General features: G+C 38.4%; 1 protein-coding gene across 2 annotated transcripts in view; it reads left to right on the forward strand.

Moving 5' to 3' along the window:
* Window positions 1-18,798, forward strand: part of LOC110314594 (E3 ubiquitin-protein ligase RNF13) — a 65,687-nt gene that overhangs the window by 12,980 nt on the left and 33,909 nt on the right. For both annotated transcript variants that reach the window (XR_002380178.2, XM_021188867.2), the window contains exons 2-3: window positions 7,203-7,328; window positions 10,800-10,880. Coding sequence is in view for 1 of the 2 variants with exons in the window: in XM_021188867.2 (XP_021044526.1) it covers window positions 7,215-7,328; window positions 10,800-10,880 (195 nt within the window). In the remaining variant the exon portion in view is untranslated. The remainder of the gene's footprint in view (window positions 1-7,202; window positions 7,329-10,799; window positions 10,881-18,798) is intronic.

The following is an 18,798-nucleotide window of genomic DNA, read 5'->3' on the forward strand; positions in this document are numbered from 1 at the left end:
GTTGGCCATCATTGGGAAGAGAGGCCCCTTGGTCTTGCAAACTTTATATGACCCAGCACAGGGGAATGCCAGGACCAAGAAGTGGGAGTGGGTGGGTAGTGGGGCAGGGGCGGGAGGAGGGTATAGGGAACTCTCAGGATAGCATTTGAAATGTAAAAAATGTAAATAAAGAAAATATCTAATAAAAAAAGAATTAAAAATTATGATAGGAAGCAATGAGTATTTAAGGAGAAGGAGATTAAAGGGGTGCATCACAGTAGATGTGTAAACTGACTATAAACACTTGCCAGGGCGAGTCTGGCATCTGAAAACAAGGTCAAGAACATAGCTGGGGGAACACTGTAGAGTAGCAGGTTTTAGGGCTGGGGCCGGGACCAGCCTCTTAGAACACTCTTAGAGTTTGGATCTCAGCACCCACATCCTGTGGCTGGTACCTCCCTGTAACTCTAGCTGCATGTGAACCTGATGCCTTTGGCCTCTGTGGGCACCTGCACTCATGTGCACCTCTCCACACATACATGTAATTAAAGTTCATTTTAAAGAAGAAACAGGTTGTAACAGTGACAGTGATATAACCCGATCAGGAGTGTGACAGTCTGCTGCCACTGACACAGTATGAAAGAGCTCGTGTTTATATGCCCAGACTCCCTAGAGGTCATTGCCATGTTACTGTTTCCCATCTAAGGACTGCACAAACAGTAAAGAATTAGGGATGAAGGTGGGGTTACGAGTGAGCTAATTCGTCCATTTTTCAGTCAGTTGATATCAGTGCTTACAGGGAAGTGCCCTAAAATAGGGAAGCTGAGTGAGAGTACAATCTACTTTCTCCTATGTTCTATTTTAGAGGCTATATAGAGGGAAAACCTTGTCAGATCCTTAATACAGAACTTAGCCTAAAAGCAAGTTTTCTTTCAATGTCATAGTGTGTGAAAAATCATAAAAATAAAACATTCCGAGTTAGGAGGTGGAAACTTTGAAGTACACTGTGCATATTTTGATAACCCAGAAAACCAGAATTTTCTACTATGTTTCCCTAGTGCTCAAGATTTCAATGTCCATGAAAACGTTTCATTGTCAATTGTTCCTTTCGAGTTTTCTGTGTGGCTCATTGCTGGGGTTGACAACCTGCGATACAGCTGACAATAGTAGCATTGAGAGAACTATGAAGTCTGTTTTTGTTAGCATCTCTGCCCCTACATTTTTGTCTTGTCTAGTTTGACCTATACATTGTCTTTTGATTTGTAAGAAGGTTATGAACAAACACATGAAATACACTTTTAAATCTGGATTAAGAAAGTGTTTTCCAAATATGGGTTGGACTCACCACTTATATTATTATTTAATGTAAACAATTTTAAAAAGTTTTCAAGGCCTAAACATAGAAGTAATATAAGAAAGAAATCAGGAGAAAGGTTTGCATTACTGGATTTCTTACATAGGACACTGAAAGCACAAATAAAATAAAACGTAGGTGCATTGGAGTCCATGAAAATTAAAAGTGCTTGAACATTAAATGACTTTCAACCTTTTTTCTTTCTTTTGTTGTTTTTAAAATTTTTTTATTATTTAAATGCATTTTATAATCAAACATATTAATAATACTGAGTATTTTGAGAATCAAATAATAAATAAAAAATGTTCAACTTCTATATTCATATCCTTTCATACCCTAAAAATATCATTAATGAATATTTAACTATCTATAACTGAGGATCCTATATTAATGTTGAATACTAAATTGTTTCAAAACATACAAAATATTCTTTGGGAGTTAAGCATAGTAAAACAGCATCAAACATTAAAAATGAATCATTAAGAAATCTATTCAAAAGCCCTTATATGATACCACCTGACATAGTGAGAGAGTATTTAAAACACATTATATATCTGTGTACATTGTCTAATAATCAGTTTACTTTAAAAAAAAGATTATCAGTGTTTCTAGGAGAGAAATTATTTTATTAGTAAGTATATTTTAAAATTTTCAAAATAGCAAAAATTCTTTGAAGTTAAACATTAAGAAAATGCTAATTTCAAGCACTGAGAAAAATCAATAATATTTTCATGATGTTTGTAGAACATGATTTTAATATTTTCAACTGTTAATATTTAACAAACAGAATAATTATTTTAAGATACATTTTGTTGTTCTGTCTCCCTTTTCATTTCTGATTTTATTAATTTGGATACTATCTCTGGGCCCTCTGGTTAGTCTGGCTAAAGGTTTATCTATCTTGTTCATTTTTCTCAAAGAACCAGCTCCTTGTTTTGTTGATTCTTTGTATAGTTCATTTTGTTTCTATTTGGTTGATTTCAGCCCTGGCTTGATTATTTCCTGTGGTCTGCTCCTCTTGGGTGTATTTGCTGCTTTTTGTTCTAGAGCTTTCAGGTGTGCTGTCTAGCTGCCAGTGGAAGCTCTCTTCAGTTTCCTTTTGGAGGCACTCAGAGCTATGAGTTTTCCTCTTACCACTGATTTCATTGTGTCCCATAAGTTTTGGTATGATGTGTGTTTATTTTCATTAAGTTCTAAAAAGCCTTTAATTTCTTTCTTTATTTCTTCCTTGATTATATTATCATTGAGTAGAGCATTGTTCAGCTTCCATGTATATGTGTGCTTTAAGTTGTTTTTGTTGGTATTTAAGACCAACCTTAGTTCATGGTGGTCTGATAGGGTGAATGGGATTATTTCAGACTTCTTGTATCTGTTAAGGCCTGTTTTGTGATCAATTATAAATGGTACTGGGGACTCAAAAGATGGCTCAGTGTTTCAGAGTCCTGCATGCATTTCTAGAGGGGTTTTTGTCCCAATGCCTGTTTATGTGCTGAATTATAGTTACGGATTTGCATATGTTGAACAAACCTTTATGGCATATATCATTTTAATGTGCCCTTGAATTTGATTTGTTAGATTTTTTTCCTTGTATGGATGTATGTGTTATGTGTATGGGCTGTTTATGAGTTTACGTGTGGAGTCTAGAGATTGACATCTATATCTTCTTCTATTGTTGGTTGCCTTACTTCTTTGCTTTTGTGTGGCAGGTATTCATTGGCTAGACAGGCTGACAAGTGAGCCCTAGAATCTACCTGTCTCCCCTTTCCTCACTGTTGGAATTTCAACACAACCACATGGGCATTATGTGGGTGGCATTATACTCCACTCTATAGGAGTGTACACACTGGAAGCACAGTATACCAATGTATGTAACCATATATGGTTATGGAGAACTCTTCCATGATCCAGATGGTAAGCTTTCATCCTCAGTACAGACTAGACTTGAATTAGAAACAGCCAGATCCGATGTGGAAAATCTTGGTGTTTGAAAGGAACAGTTTCCCTTAACAGCCCCTGATTAGTCTCCAGGTTTCCTTGAAGATCATGATCAGTTTTAAGAAATATATAGCACAGGCGAGCAAATGCTTTTTTTTTTTTTTAATGTCAAGTTATTTCTTCCTTCCTTCCTGTAAGACTGGAGTAGGGACTGCGCGTGTAAGGTGGGTGTTGAGGGGTGGGGCCTCACTGTGGTGGCTCTGGCTGGGCTTTAGTAGCGTAAACCATCCTTTTCCGTAGCTTGCTAAGAGGCCGGGGCTACAGACTTGTGTCATTGGACCTTGCTTATAAAAGGGTTTTATAGCAAGCGTAGAGTCATTTCACATAAATGCTTTTCTCCAGTGAAGAATCATATTTACCTGGATGTTGTGTAGTAACATGATTGGCAATTTGCATTTATCTTTATACAGTAGGTTAAGTGCTAGAAGGAGCCATCAAAGAATTTTAGCCTTCCTGGTTAAGCAAAGCTAATTTAAACTAAAATGGTTTAGGCTTCCTGGTTAAGCAAAGCTAATTTAAACTAAAATGTAAAAACTTTTGTGCTTTCTCAAGAATGTGTTAATAATGAAAGTCTTGGGGTTACCATGGTGAAACACCATGATCCAAAACAACTTGGGGAGGATAGGGTTTTTTGTTTTTGTTTTTTTGGCTTGTACTTACACATCACCATTCATCATTAGAGGAAGTCATGACAGGAACTCAAACAGGGCAGGATCCTGGAGTCAGGAGCTGCTGCAGAGGCCATGGAAGGGAGCTGCACACTGGCCTGCTTTCTGTTTTGGTTTTTTTTTGTTGTTGTTTTTTCGAGATAGGGTTTCTCTGTGTATCCCTGGCTGTCCTGGAACTCACTTTGTAGACCAGGCTGGCTTCGAACTGAGAAATCCACCTGCCTCTGCCTCCCAAGTGCTGGGATTAAAGGTGTGCGCCACCACGCCTGGCCTGGCCTGCTTTCTTATAGACCCCAGGACCACAGCCTAGCCACTGCCCAATCTCATGATCTTAGGGAGGCATTATCTCCGTTGAGGTTCCCTCCTCTTAGATGACATTAGCTTATGTCAAATTGCTAAAACTAGGAAGTACGATGAATCTTCTTTATTTATTTACACATACACAAAGTTAACGTTTGCATCACATTCATAGATTTTTCTCCAAATTTTTTTTTCAATGAAACAACCTCACAGCATTTATTGTCACCTGATAATAACATAAGAGTCATGAAAATAAGGTGAAGGTGATTACTGTTTCAGAACTACCCTCTCCGTATTACCTTCTTAGCTCATTGGTCATTTCTACTTTGAAACACTATCCCTGTTCAGCTTGGTTCAAGCCAGTTGTCTTCTTGACTTTGTTTTAGGAGTCCCTTCTGCATTATCTAATTTGAGGTTCATGTGCTCATCAGTGGCAATAATCTGCCGGCATACTCACTTGTGCACACAGCCACATCTATGACTGAGATGTGTTTTGCAGATGTCTCTAGATGATGCTGATAGGCTGGACCCTTGTCTTCTGGACCCTTGGCCCTGGACATTGCACACCTTGGTGGAACTCAGGCCATAGGAATGTGCATGCCACCTCAGAAAGATCCAAGTTCTTTTTTAGAAAGTAGAATATATCTTAATGTCTGAATAATACACCAGATATTTTACCTTAAAACCTAATTTCAGCCAAGTTATACATTTACATTTTTATTGTAGCAAAATCAGTCTAAAGCTTACTTCAAACATACAGTAAAGTGATTTTAATATGCTTATAAAATTATGCAACTAAGACCAAAATGTAGTTTAAAACATTTGTGTTATCTTTCCTTGTTCCTGTGAGCAGTCACTCTGTGTTCTCACCTGTCCCTCTTTTGTTCACTAACCCTTCATGTCAGTTACCAGTCAACTTTAACACATTGTCATTGCTGATACTAATGGGTTTGTAGAATGGCGTTTCAAAAACTATTTACAGGTTTTTTGCTTCCAGTGTGTAAGTTAGACTGAGGCTTTCAGTCTGTATCATTGTCTATCAAGAACACTCAGTACCATACCCACCAAGAACACTTAGTACCATACCCACCAAGAACACTCAGTACCATACCCACCAAGAACACTCAGTACCATACCCCACCAAGAACACTCAGTACCATACCCACCAAGAACACTCAGTGCCATACCCACCAAGAACACTCAGTACCATACCCACCNAGAACACTCAGTACCATACCCACCAAGAACACTTAGTACCATACCCCACCAAGAACACTCAGTACCATACCCACCAAGAACACTCAATACCATACCCACCAAGAACACTCCCTCAATATCATTAAAGACGATTCTTTATGACCTGGTGGTATTTAATCAAACAGTTCATTATATAATCTCTTGTCTTTGTAAACTTTGTTCTCATTTATTCATAAAAATGTATACTATACAATTGAGTCTTGCCAACAGAAATCTTACTGTGTAATGATAGATTGGAGAGTATCTTAGAGATCTGAGTTATTCTGGAGGATCAGATGCTCAGCTGTGTTTTTCTTATTTTTACGCTGAACGAGATGGTTTATGAAGGGAAAGATACAGAGGACTGGGGCTTTGCCTTAACTTCACTTGGGTCTAAGAGTGCAAGGGAGAGAAGGGATTATTTCTAGATATAGGTAGGGAATATAAAGTATAGGGAATATAAAATTATAGGAGATAAAGGCAAACACTGAGTGTCCCTTACCAAAAGAACTTAGGATAGGAAGTGTTTCAATGCTTTTAAAGTATTTCTGTACACAGTTGCATGTTCTTAATCCAAAAAAATGACAAATCTGAAATACTACAAAACTTGAATTTGTTTTTTGATTTCTAGATCAGAGACAGTCAACCAGCTTTGTTTTTTTTTTTTTTTTTTTTATTTCTTTAATGTAAGAGTAACATACAAAAGTGTCTTCCACCATTAACCCCAGCACGCGGGAGGCAGAGGTACATGGATCACTGTGCATTCAAGGCCAGCCTGAACTACAAATTAAGTTGTATAGGTCAGTTATTGTTGTGAGACCCTGTCTCAAAAAAGGGTGGAAAAAAGGGAAGAAAAGCACATATGCGGGCATGGTGGCACACACCTTTAGAGACAGGTAGTCTTTATGAGTTCAAAGGTAGCCTGGCTGCCTGGTCTACCTAGGGAAGCTACGTTAGCCAGGGCCACGCAGTGAGGCCTCCCTCAAATTACATGAATTTATATTTAACAAATGTATGTGAACTTTTATATGGAACTAAAGATGAGATTTCTAGAAATGTGAAAAAAATCAATTTTAAAGCAAAGTTGTCTGTTTTCTTAGAATTTACCATATTTTGATTGTAATCTTGTTTCTTCAAAAATTGAATTGATGAATAAGTTGTGATGTAACCATGCACTGTGAGGAAACATTTGTTCTGTGCTTAAAGAACATAGAAGCACTGTGAATGTGCTAAAAACTAACCTTTATCCCCGAGCACTGTCACAGTGAACATGCCTGTGTGCTTGCCAACAGAGGCTCTACCACTGAACTGCGTCTCCAGTCCTGTGTGGACTCTGTCTCTGAAAGGTCTGGTGATTTTGAAATACCTTTTTTGTTTTTTATTTTTGAGACAAAGTCTCTCTTTCTGTCTGTGTAACTCTTGTCCTATAGCTCACTATGTAGACCTTAGCTGGTTTTGAAGTCACAGGGATTAGCTTGTGTCTGTCTCCCGAGTTCTGGGATTAAAGGCATGCACTACAATGCCTGTCTTCCAAATATGTCTTAATTTTAATATTAGCACATCTGTAATTTTAAAAGGTTATTTTTATATGTTAGGAATCAATGTGAGAAATGACTTATTCTTGGAGAGAAAGCCCCAGCCTTTACAATTCTTTTTTCCTCATCTCCTAGGTGATTCTCAAGATGCTGCTCTCCATCGGGATGCTCATGCTGTCCGCCACACAAGTCTACACCATCTTGACTGTGCAGCTCTTTGCATTCCTGAACCTGCTGCCTGTAGAAGCAGACATTTTAGCAGTGAGTACAGTGTAATGTATTCAGGTCTAAAAAATCCCCTAATGCTGTAAAGGGAAAAAGCCACAAATGTGTGATCTTATTATTTTAATACCTAATTACTTTATTTATTTACATCCCAAATGTTTCCCTCCCTACTGGTCCCACCTTGCAAGGTTCTTCCTCTCATCCCTCTTTCTCTTCACCTCTGAGACGGTGCCTCTCCCCTCCCCGCAAGCTCTTGTAACCTCTCATCCTGGGGCATCAAGTCTCTACATGATGCCATCTTATAATGTATTTATAAACATGCCAAACCACACAGTTTTTCTTGAGAATTGGGTATGTCTTATTATTCTCTTTTGGTTGCTTAATATCAGTGTATACTTCATGTACATTAAATCCCTGATAATGGTGGATTTCTGAGACTCTGTGCTTATACCTATATTCTTGTGTTTTATATAGAATTTTACTGGTTTCTTTAGTACTTATATCTTTTATTTCCTTTTTCTTGAGACATTTCTTACTATAATAATCCTGGCTATCCTGAAACCCACTCTGTAGACCAAGCTGGCCTAGAAACCCCCCTACCTCTCCCTCCTGGGTACTGAGATTATAGGACTGTACCACCACACTTGCCTACCTTCCTTTTCTTTCTTTCCCTCTCCCTCCCTTCCTCCCCCTCCCCTCTGTCTTGTGTAGCAAGCATCATGTGAATCCAGCAGCATTATACATAGATGTTTGCTGTGGTGTTACTTTGTTAATTTCAGCGGAATGAGAGCATTCTAGATGTCCCCAGTCTGCCTGGCTTCCGTTGTTTGTATTGTCAGAGAGTGTGGGCTACTTGATGGTCAGCAAGGTGACATCAGAGAACCACATCCCAGGAAGCGGTGTGGATGCATGGTCTATGCAATGGTAGTCAAGAGCTTTGGTAACAGAGGTGCAAGCTGACTTCAATTCTTGTTCATGTGATAAGATGACCTTGTCAAATCACTGAACATCTCAGTTCACAGTTAATTGACAATAAAAGTGGAAGTATAGGTTAGCAGTTTTAAAACCAGGGCTCTGGTGACAAACTGTCGTGGTTCGACTCTTGGTTCTTCTAAGGTAACAGTGCAAGTTGTTTTTAGTGTTCTATGTTCAGTATGCAAAATGAGGATGATAGTAATAGTATTTATATTACAGGGTTGTATGAATACCTCTGTTCTTAGCTCTGAAGGGTCTTACAAGTACTGTTTAAGCTAGAGGTTTTATTTCCAAAAATTTACTCATAAAAGCAAATCTAGTAATAAGTGATTGAAGAATGGTTATTTGTAGATTGTTCCATTTCCTAATTTTCCAAGAACAGATTTTAAAGTGCCACTTTCATGCACTTGCACTTTCTATGTTGATCTAAATCAATTTATTCATTTTACATTGGTGTTTTGGGAGAGATTAATGACCTCAGGTTTTATACAGAGCTGATCATGGTTGAATAATTAAAGTAAAAATACTTTAGGAGATTAAATGTAAATTGCATTAGTTTGTTTGGAAGCCTCGTGACTAAAGTACTTTGTAAATCACTCTGGAAATATGAATTGCTGTTGTAATAGGAAGTCAGTGTAGAACAGTTCCCATGTATATCTGGTGGCCCCAGGTATGATTTTGGGCCCCAAGTCAACAGAATGAATGATTATAGATATATAGTGAAAAGCAAAGGGAATAACTGGGTTTATTAAAACATAGAGAACTGCATCACCCAGTCCTGTGCTTTCTACTCTGTTAGCTTAAGCTCTGTTTACTGAGTCAACTCTCACTGTTGACAGTGACATGAGGGTGAACTCAAGAAATTTGGCAGCTGGCAGGTGTCCTGGCTGAAAGGTGCTCGTTCTGTAGGAGAGAGAAAGATGTTTGTGCCTCAGTATAGCTATGAAGATTATGTTGCTAAACTCCAGTACTACTTAAGCCTCTGGCAGATGATGCAAGAACAGGGTTGACCAGGGATTGACTTAGCGTAGTATACCTGTCTACATGGATATACGACTTCTATACTTTGTGACTCTAAGGCTTATTTAATCTTTACATCTTTTAAAAAACAGATTTATTTATTTTTCATTTTATGTGTATTTGTGAGTGTCTGGATATATGTATGTGCACTATATAGTGCCCATGGAGGCCAGAAGAGAGTGTTGGATCCTTTTGAACTGGAGTTATAAGGTGGTTTTAAGCCACCATGTGGGTGTTGCTAGGAATGGAGCCTGGGTCCTCCATAAGTACTCCTAACCTTTGAGCCACCTCTTCAGCCCCTGTAACTTTTTCTCTGATGTGATTAGTGTCATGTAACCCCCTTTGTAAGTGTGCCCTGTGTTTGATAATTGTGACTTAGGTAAATGTGCTCCGTGTTTTCTGTAGGCTATGGACAACTACCTTAACTTTTACTATGTGTGCTTTTACTAAGTGTGCCCTGTGTTTGATAATTGTGACTTAGGTACATGTGCCCCGTGTTTTCTATTTCTGTAGGCTGTGGACAACGACCTTAACTTTTACTATGAGGTTACCTGGTTACTATCCAGGCGTACTCTCTGCTAGTGCTCTTGTTTCTCTGCTTTTCTGTGTAGCACACTTACAGTTAGGAAATAGCAGCAAAAATGACTTTATGACTTGGAGTCACCACAGCATGGGGAACCGTATTAACGGGGTCACAGCATTAGGAAGGCTGAAAGCCACTGCGTTCAGTGTTCCACTTATATAAAAATTGACAGTGCATAAGAGTATGAGTTGATGTTGCTTTTTTCCTGGGGAGAAAAATCATCTTTCATAGCTATCACAGAAATCCTGCAAACCTCTTCTTTTAAATCAGACCCTTAAAACTTGGAGAAAATAAAATGGAACTCTTATTTTTTAATAGTGCATGGGAGGTTTTATTTTATTTTATTTTATTGGTTATCCTATTTATTTACATTTCAAATGTTTTCCCCCTTCTAGGTTTCCCCTCTGCAAACCCCTTAAACCATCCCCTTCCCCCTGTCTCTATGCGGGTGTTTCCCCAGCCACCCACTCATTCCTGCCCTAGCATCTCCCTATGCTGGGGCATTGAGCCTCCACAGGACCAAAGGCCTCCCATCCCATTGATGCCATATAAGGCCATCCTCTGCTACATATGCAGTTGGAGCCATGGGACCCTCCATGTGTACTCTTTGGTTGGTGGTTTAGTAATGGAACTCTTTTTCTGGAAATTATTTGTCTGGAAAGTTCCTTGCTAGGGAGTTATCTGTACCTAGAAAACAGTAGATGTGTAATGTTACTGAATTATTGTTGTGTTTGATAATACATGAAGTTAGAATCAAATTTAAATGGTTTATATAAATTATTTTTATTCTTACTATTTTAACTGATGCTCCTTTTCTAACTATTTTGTGATAAGCTGCAAATTATACAAATAATTTATATAATGTAGTAAACTCTTAAATGTAATATATAAGTTGATTTTAACTCGATTCTTTTAAATTTTATGTTTAGTATAATTTTGAAAATGCATCTCAGACATTTGAGGACCTTCCAGCAAGATTTGGTTATAGACTACCAGCTGAAGGCTTAAAGGTGAGGAGATCCTAGAGTAGAGGCTCATGGGATTTAATAACGTGCTTTTAATGGTCATTTAGTAAATGAAAACATTTCTTAGTATTTATTTTCATAAAAACTGAAGTGTAGTCATTTGAAAAGGTGAAGTTATTCACTGTGGGCATGGTGATGCATACCTGTAATCTTAGCACTCAGGAGGATGGCAGCAAGACTGTGAATTTGTGGCAGGCTTGAGGTTAGACAGGGCTTGGAGTGAAGCCCTATCTTTAAAAAGTAGGAAAAAGTGGCCAGGCAGTGGTGGTGCACGCCTTTAATCCCAGCACTCGGGAGGCAGAGGCAGGCAGATTTCTGAGTTCGAGGCCAGCCTGGTCTACAAAGTGAGTTCCAGGATGGCCAGGGCTACACAGAGAAACCCTGTCTTGAAAAAACAAACAAAAAAAGTAGGAAAAAGACCGCCCCTGGTGGTGCATGCTTTTAATGCCAGCAATTGGAAGGCAGAGGCAACTTGATCTCTGTGAGTTTGAAGTCAGCCTGGTCTACAGGATGAGTTCCTGGCCAGCCAGAGATGCATAGTGAGACCTCTCTCAGGAAAACAAAAGCAATATAAAAACCAAAAACAGTTTTGAAGAGATATGAATGAAGTGCTGGTTTGGTATGCATGTGTATACACTTATATGCACACATATGAAGAAGGGAGTGAAATTGCCTGTGATTATGTTCCCTAACATTAGATATGTTCAAATTTGGCACATGATAGAAGTTGTTATGAATGCAGTTTAGATATGTTTGTACACATGCTTATGTAAATTCTTATGTATAAAGCTTTATGCTATATTTACATTCATAAAAATTTGCTGTTTGGTTCCTGCCCTCATAATTGCATCTCTTTGTCAAGTTTTCTTGCTAGTAAGAAAAGACCTTTATTATTATTTTTAAGGATTACTTGGTTTTGCAATATCATGAAATACTGTGGATTTTGAACATTTTAATTTCTTGAAGTGTATATATAGATTTTCTAGTTTATTGTTATCATTACTTCAGTGATTCTTTTTTTCCTTCTGAGACAAGGTCTTATTATGTAGCCTCGGCTGGCCTAGAGCTCACTATGTAGCCTCGGCTGGTCTTGAGCTCACAGTGGTCCTCCTGAGTGTTGGATTAAAGATATGCACTGCAAATCCTTAGTCAATGTTTTCATTCTGTTGTATTTATTTCTATAGGCTATGGACTCAAGCATAAAAATGCTTTCTTTGTGGCATACATGTTTTAAATTTTGGAATAGATTTCAGATTGCCCTGTAAAAAGTTAAGGGCAGTTTAAAATTCTATCAGTAATATCTGAGACCATCCTTTTTTCTGTACTATCTTTAATATTGAATATAAAAATATTCACTAATTTGTCAGAAGTATCTAATAAGGTTAAACACCTTAGTTTTCTGCTTGTATCTCTCTGTGTCTCTGTCTCTGTCTGTCTCTGTCTCTCTGTCTCTCTGTCTCTTTCTCTCTCTCTCATACACACACACACCTCATGCTTTGAGAGTTGGTTGACTATAAATGCTCTTTACATATTTAAAAATTAACACATTTGTATTTTGACAAGAGTTCTTTTTTTTTTTTTTAATTTATTTATTATTATATGTAAGTACTCTGTAGTTGTCTTCAGACACACCAGAAGAGGGCATCAGATCTCATTACCGATGGTTGTGAGCTACCATGTGGTTGATGGGATTTGAACTCAGGACCTCTGGAAGAGCAGTCAGTGCTCTTAACCGCTGAGCCATCTCTCCAGCCCCCCAGAGTTCTTTACATATCGGAAGTATCAGTTGTTTTCCACATATGCTTCAGAATATTATGTGGTTAAAAGTTAGTGTGTTTTTCTTCTTTCTCTGACACAGTAGAAATTCCTTGCTCTTTCCAAGACAGTGTGAGGCCTTTGTTATATAAGCTAGAATATCCATGCATGATGTTTTCAGTTTGTTCTCAGCATGCTGTGCTACTCTGTAATGGGCATAGCCACTTTTAGTTTTCTTTATAAATTTTAATTATTAAAAATACTGTCAATATCAAGTGATTATATTTCATTGGAATACTATTTAAACAGAACAGGGAGCATATCAGAAAAGGAAAAGCTTCCCTTTGACTCTCCCTTAGTTATTATATCTACCTGTTGCCCTCTCTTTTCTGAGTTAAGAATCACAAGTGACTACTGGCCTTTGCCTCTTTTTCTGAATATGTAGCCCTGTTTAGTGCTTTAAAAAGCTTATTACATTTACTCTGTGTATGTGGCACGTGCCCTCACATGGGCATGTGAGTATGTGTGTGCATGTATGTGTCCATGTGTACCATGGTGTGCATGGGGGAGGCCCGAGGACAACTTTCAGTAGTTACTTCTTTCCTTCCACCATGAGGGTCCCAGGAATTGAACTTGAGTTGTCAGACTTGGCAGCAAGCACTTGTATCCTCTGAGCTATATCAACTTCCCCTTTTTAATTTTTTTCTGTTCATACATTTATGAAGTTATAAATTTCAAAAATGCATCATTTGCATATATATGTAATATTTCTTCTTGTGCTTTTATTTGGAAAGGGATTTATGAAAAGATGATGACACTGCTTTATGGATAAAACTCAGAAGCAATGTTCAGGCTTTAAAGAGGGTTTGTATTCTAGTTCCCTTTCTGCTGTGACAAACACCAAAACCAAAAACCACCTAGGGACGAGAGGGTATATTTCAGTTTACTGGTTGCAGTCCATCATTGAGGGAAGTCAGGGAGGAATCTGAGCAGAAATTTGAAGTAGAAGTTTTGTTGCAAGACTCCTGCTGTTGACTCATGGGTGTAGCCTAGCAGCACTTATCCCAGGTATGGCGCTGCCGTCCAGGTGGGCTGGACACACACACATTACCCAACAATCAAGCGAATTTTCCACAGGCCCTCAATAGAGACTCTCTCAGATGAGTGCAGGCTATGCCAAGTTGACAGTTAAAGCTAAGTAGGAAATTCAGCTATTGGGTCCCCAAACCACATCAGAATACTCTTGAAGTTTTAGCTCAGAATATTCTTTTTAAAATTAGATATTGTATTTATTTACATTTCAAATGTTATCCACTTCCTCGTTTCCCCTCTGCAAACCTCCTATCCCCCTCCTCCCTCCCCAGCTTAGAATGTTCTGCGGCCGCAGCTACGTAAGGGATAGTATTCATCACACTGCACATGTGGTCATTTCCAAGTACAGCACCTGGTTTTTGTTGACTGACAGCCTGTAGGCCATATAAATATATTTTTTTATTGGATACTTTCTTTATTTACATTTCAAATGTTATCCCCTTTCCTGGTTTACCTCCCTCCCAGGAAACACCCTATCACATCCTCCCTGCTTCTATGAGGGTGTTCCTCCACCCACCCACCCCCCCTCCCCGCCCACTCCCACCTCCCCACCATATAAATATTAACCACATATTTTGGTGAAATTCTTACTGGTTAGGAAAGCTAGAGAATACTGTATAATATTTTTGTTGCTGCTTTTCATCTGTGTTGAGAAGATGATACTTACCATGTAGGGAGAGGGTTTCAGAATATTTGTGGTGCTGTGAATGGCAGATTCCTACCTCACTAATTACTGTGCACTTTGATTTTCCTACTTCTCCCGTGTCTCGCAGATCTTTCCACAGCAGCACCTATAAAACTAGTTTGTCTCTTGAGTGCTACATAATATTTTATGTTATAAGTGATCATAGTTATTTCCTATTACAAGGCATTATGATTTCTTTTCCTCTCTTTTTTTTTTTGTTATTACAGAGACATGTCTATATAAATGCCTAAATATATAACTATAACCTGCTGAATGTGTTCAGTGTCTCCTGTATGTGTATGATTTCAGGGCTGACACATGGTATTGGATAAGCAATTAGGGGCCTATCCCTGGGACAACTCTTCCTCCTGTTCTATTAGCCTGTAGCTCCTTGCCTCTGTGTGAGGCCTGTTGAGACAGACATGCCCACTTCTATGCTAGTGCGCCTATGGTTTTGTGCTTGAGGTTTTGATTAGGCAGCCGTGTTGTTGAGGTACCATGGTTGAAGCGTCTCTCATTTCTAGTAGGCACAATCTCACAGCAGATTTCTTGGCCCTCGGTGCTTACAGTCTTTCTGCCTGGGTTTCTAATTGTTTGAAGCAGGAAGGTGATCCAGATCCTGCTACTGTGTCCTGGTTGGGAAGTAGATGTTAACTTAGCAATAATATATGCTAATTATCAAATCCTTTAACGATAAATTACCCCAAATTTCATACTTGAAGGAATTACAATGAGTGTCTTTGAACTATGTATTAACATTGTATAAACTTTTCTTTCCTTTTTCTTTTCATATCACAGTGAACTTAAAGCATATTGGTTTAGAAACTTTTATTAATAAGCTTTTATGTTCTTAAAATATTATAAAACAAATTCATTTCTAATTCTTTTAAAATTTTTCATAAATGTTTTTATTATTTTTTGCTTATTTTATGCATATAGGAATTTTGCCTGCATGTATGTCTGTGCCACTCTGTGTGTCTTGGTGTCTCAGGAGACCAGAAGAGGGAATGAGATTCACGGAACCTGGAATTAGAGTTGTGAGCTGCCGTTTAAGTGCGGGGAAGAGCAGTCAGTGCTCTTGACCTCCGATCTATCTCCCCAGCCCCGGAAATAGTGTTTTAATCATATAAAGTTGGCTAACTTACAGTGATTAGTTTTGGTATATCAGTGTATTCTTTGAAAAATTTTAGATCATTGATAGACTTTAAAAATATCCTACCAATTTTTATTAAAGTATAATGAGTTAGTCTTAGTAAGCTATATAATCAAAATAAGTTGCTAGGGAGAATTGTGGTAGTGTGTACTAGGGGAGATGTAAATTTGAGATACTACAACTATAGTAATGAGTTTTTGGGAGATTCTTTTAACCTTTTGATCCAGTAATATTTAATCTTTAATTACCATATACCTTCTGATGTTTAGAAAGTATAAATGTCAGGCTTATAGGTAGTCATGTGGTTTGGAATATTTAGTGTATTTTACCCTTTGTCCTAAGGGAAGAGAACATTGCTTAGTAATAACATTTGTCTGAAATGTATTGAAACAATTGTGATGGGTTTGCTGGAGACTTAATTCACTTTTCTTTCTTTTTTTTCTTTTTTTCTTTTTTGGTTTTTTGCAAGACAGGGTTTCTCTGTGTAGCCCTGGCTGTCCTGGAACTCACTCTGTAGACCAGGCTGGCCTCGAACTTAATTCACTTTTCTAATGATGGGTTAATGTTTAGAACAATATAAAAGGTGGTAGTTTTTGTCTGTTCTATTTTGTCATAGCATTCAGATCAGTTGGCCCTAGTCTGTTTTTTTGTCTACGCGCAGTAACCATGTCATACAGTATTTTGTTTTCTGTAACTACCTTCACTGTTGGAATTACTGCATTCTACTGGTTGTGCCATTGTATGGACTTCATTGTATTTGTGTTTGTTTCTTATTTTAAAATATTTACTTTTGTTTTATTTTCATGAGTGTTGTTTTTGCATGGATGTATATACACTCATGACCTGAGTTTGATCTCTCAGATCCATATAGTGGAAGGACAGAACCAACTCTCAGAAGTTGTCCTTTGACCTCCAAACATGTGCCACGTTATGTATGTTCATGTGACATTGACTTCTTCATCTTTCCACCTACACCTCTCAAATGCTGGGATTGCAGATGTTTATTCAGCTGCATGCTCATGCTCGGCTTCCATGCTGCCTCCCTCCTTCCTCTCTCTCTCTCTCTCCCTCTCCCTCTCCCTCTCCCTCCTCTCCCTCTCCCTCTCCCTCTCCCTCTCCCTCTCCCTCTCCCTCTCCCTCTCCCTCTCCCTCTCCCTCTCTCTCTCTCTCTCTCTCTCTCTCTCTCCCTCTCCCTCTCCCTCTCCCTCCCTCTCTCTCTCTCTCTCTCTCTCTCTCTCTCTCAAGCAAGGGTCTCCTTGTAGAGCCTGGGCTGGCTTCCAGTGTTGTATGTATTCCAGGCTGGCCTCAGACTCATAATGATCCTCCTGCCTCAGCCTCTCAAGTGTGGGAGTTGATTACAGACTTGTAATTCCATGCCTAGCTTAATATGATTTTTATGTTTAGGTTATTTGACTCTTTCAGTTAAAAATTGGTAGCTTAAAGCTATGTTGGAAATGTCTGGTTAGTTTTTAGTAATGTATACTACCCTGTGATCTAACTTTTGAGAGTCTGTGATTCTACTTCTAAAAATATATTTTGTATATACACATACATATGATCATTGAAAAACTTGACTGTAATGTTTATCTTATTTTATTTTTTACCTTTTGGATTTTAAACTCTTCTATTAAATTTACTTTCCACTTACATAACACATCTTGACTGTAGTCTTCCCCCACCCCCCAATTTACTCCTCCTAGACACTGCCCTCAAGCTCTCCTCTCTCCCATGTCCACTCTTTCTCAGTTTCCCTTCAGAAAGGAGTAGACTTCCCAGGGATACCAAAAAACTATAACATAACAAGTTACAATAAAACTAGACACAAACCATATCAAGGCTGGGCAAAGAGACCTAGTAGGAGGGAAAGGTCCCAAGAGCAGAGAGAAGAAAGAGTCAGGGACAGCCACCCCCACTGTTAGGAATCCCACAGAACATCAAGCTAACAACCATGACCCACATGCAGAGGACCTAGTGCAGACCGTGCAAGCACAGTGGTTCCCAGGTCAGTCTCTGTGAGCCCTGCAGAACCCCGCTTAGTTGATTCTGTAGGCTATGTTCTCATGGTGTCCAAGACCACTCTGGCCCCTACAGTTCTTCCTCCCCCTCTTTCATGGGGGAGCTTAGCTGAAAGTACTCAAATATTCACCAACAGTGGAATAACTTTTGATATATGTCCCATTTGAATACTAACTAGAAATAACAATATGTATGTTTAGCAGTAGGGTGAATCTCAAAAGTATTTTACAGAAAATAGTCTACAAAAGCATTTCTAGTCTGTATGCTTTTGTTTGTGTCAAACATAAAATTAGGGAAAACCATATAGCAGCAGTTGGAAGTCCATAAGGTGTCATTCCCTAATGGGAACACTGACTAGTAGGAAGCATCTGAAGTGCTGTTAATGTTCAATTTTCTGATAGAGATGTGTTCAGTATGGGTAACTCAACTCTCTGAAAGATATTTATACATTTTGTTTTATGAATATCATAGTCCTAAAAGCTTTTATCACATGTGAATGTATCATAACTGTTATATTATGCATTTAATTATGTTTGATGGTCATGAGATGTCAGTTATCATGCACTCTTATTTTCCACACCCTCATTTACTCATGAGAAGATTAAAATAACAAAGAAGAGAAAATGGGCATCGAGTTCTCTCAGTTGTATGGTTCCCTGGGCTTCCTTCATGTTAAGGAGCTTTGTAAAGCATTCCTGTTAGAAGCTGGCTGTGAGAAGATCCTCAGAGCAGAGGAAGCATTCTAGTAATGAGAAGAGATTGGACCTGGAGAGTGATGTCAAGTGTGGGTTCTGGCTGAAGGTAACATCTTCTGGGCCACTCTGATTTCAGGGGCCAGAGAGTTCCGCCAAGTTGGAAGATGACTCTGATTCTGATAGGGATAAGCTTTGTTCACGAAACACACTTAGTGTGCACTTAGTTTTAAGTGACTCATATTTGAGGCTAGTAATAGCTACTTTAGCAAGTTATGCTCTTCAGTATATTCCATAGGAATGATAATAATTTAGGACATGTGAGTCAACTTAAGCAAAAAGATTATTTTAAGGACTTTTAGTATACATGTTTTTTTTTTTTTTTTAACAGAAAATAATATACTATATTTCTGTAAATCCATCACCAAGATTTTGCTAAAACAGCTTCAAATTCCCCCTATCTCTCCCTCTCTCCCTCCCCTCCCCCTCCCCCTCTGTCTCTCCCCTTCT

The sequence above is a fragment of the Mus pahari genome (genome assembly GCF_900095145.1).
Source record: "Mus pahari chromosome 4 unlocalized genomic scaffold, PAHARI_EIJ_v1.1 4_unlocalized, whole genome shotgun sequence".
NCBI lineage: Eukaryota > Metazoa > Chordata > Mammalia > Rodentia > Muridae > Mus > Mus pahari.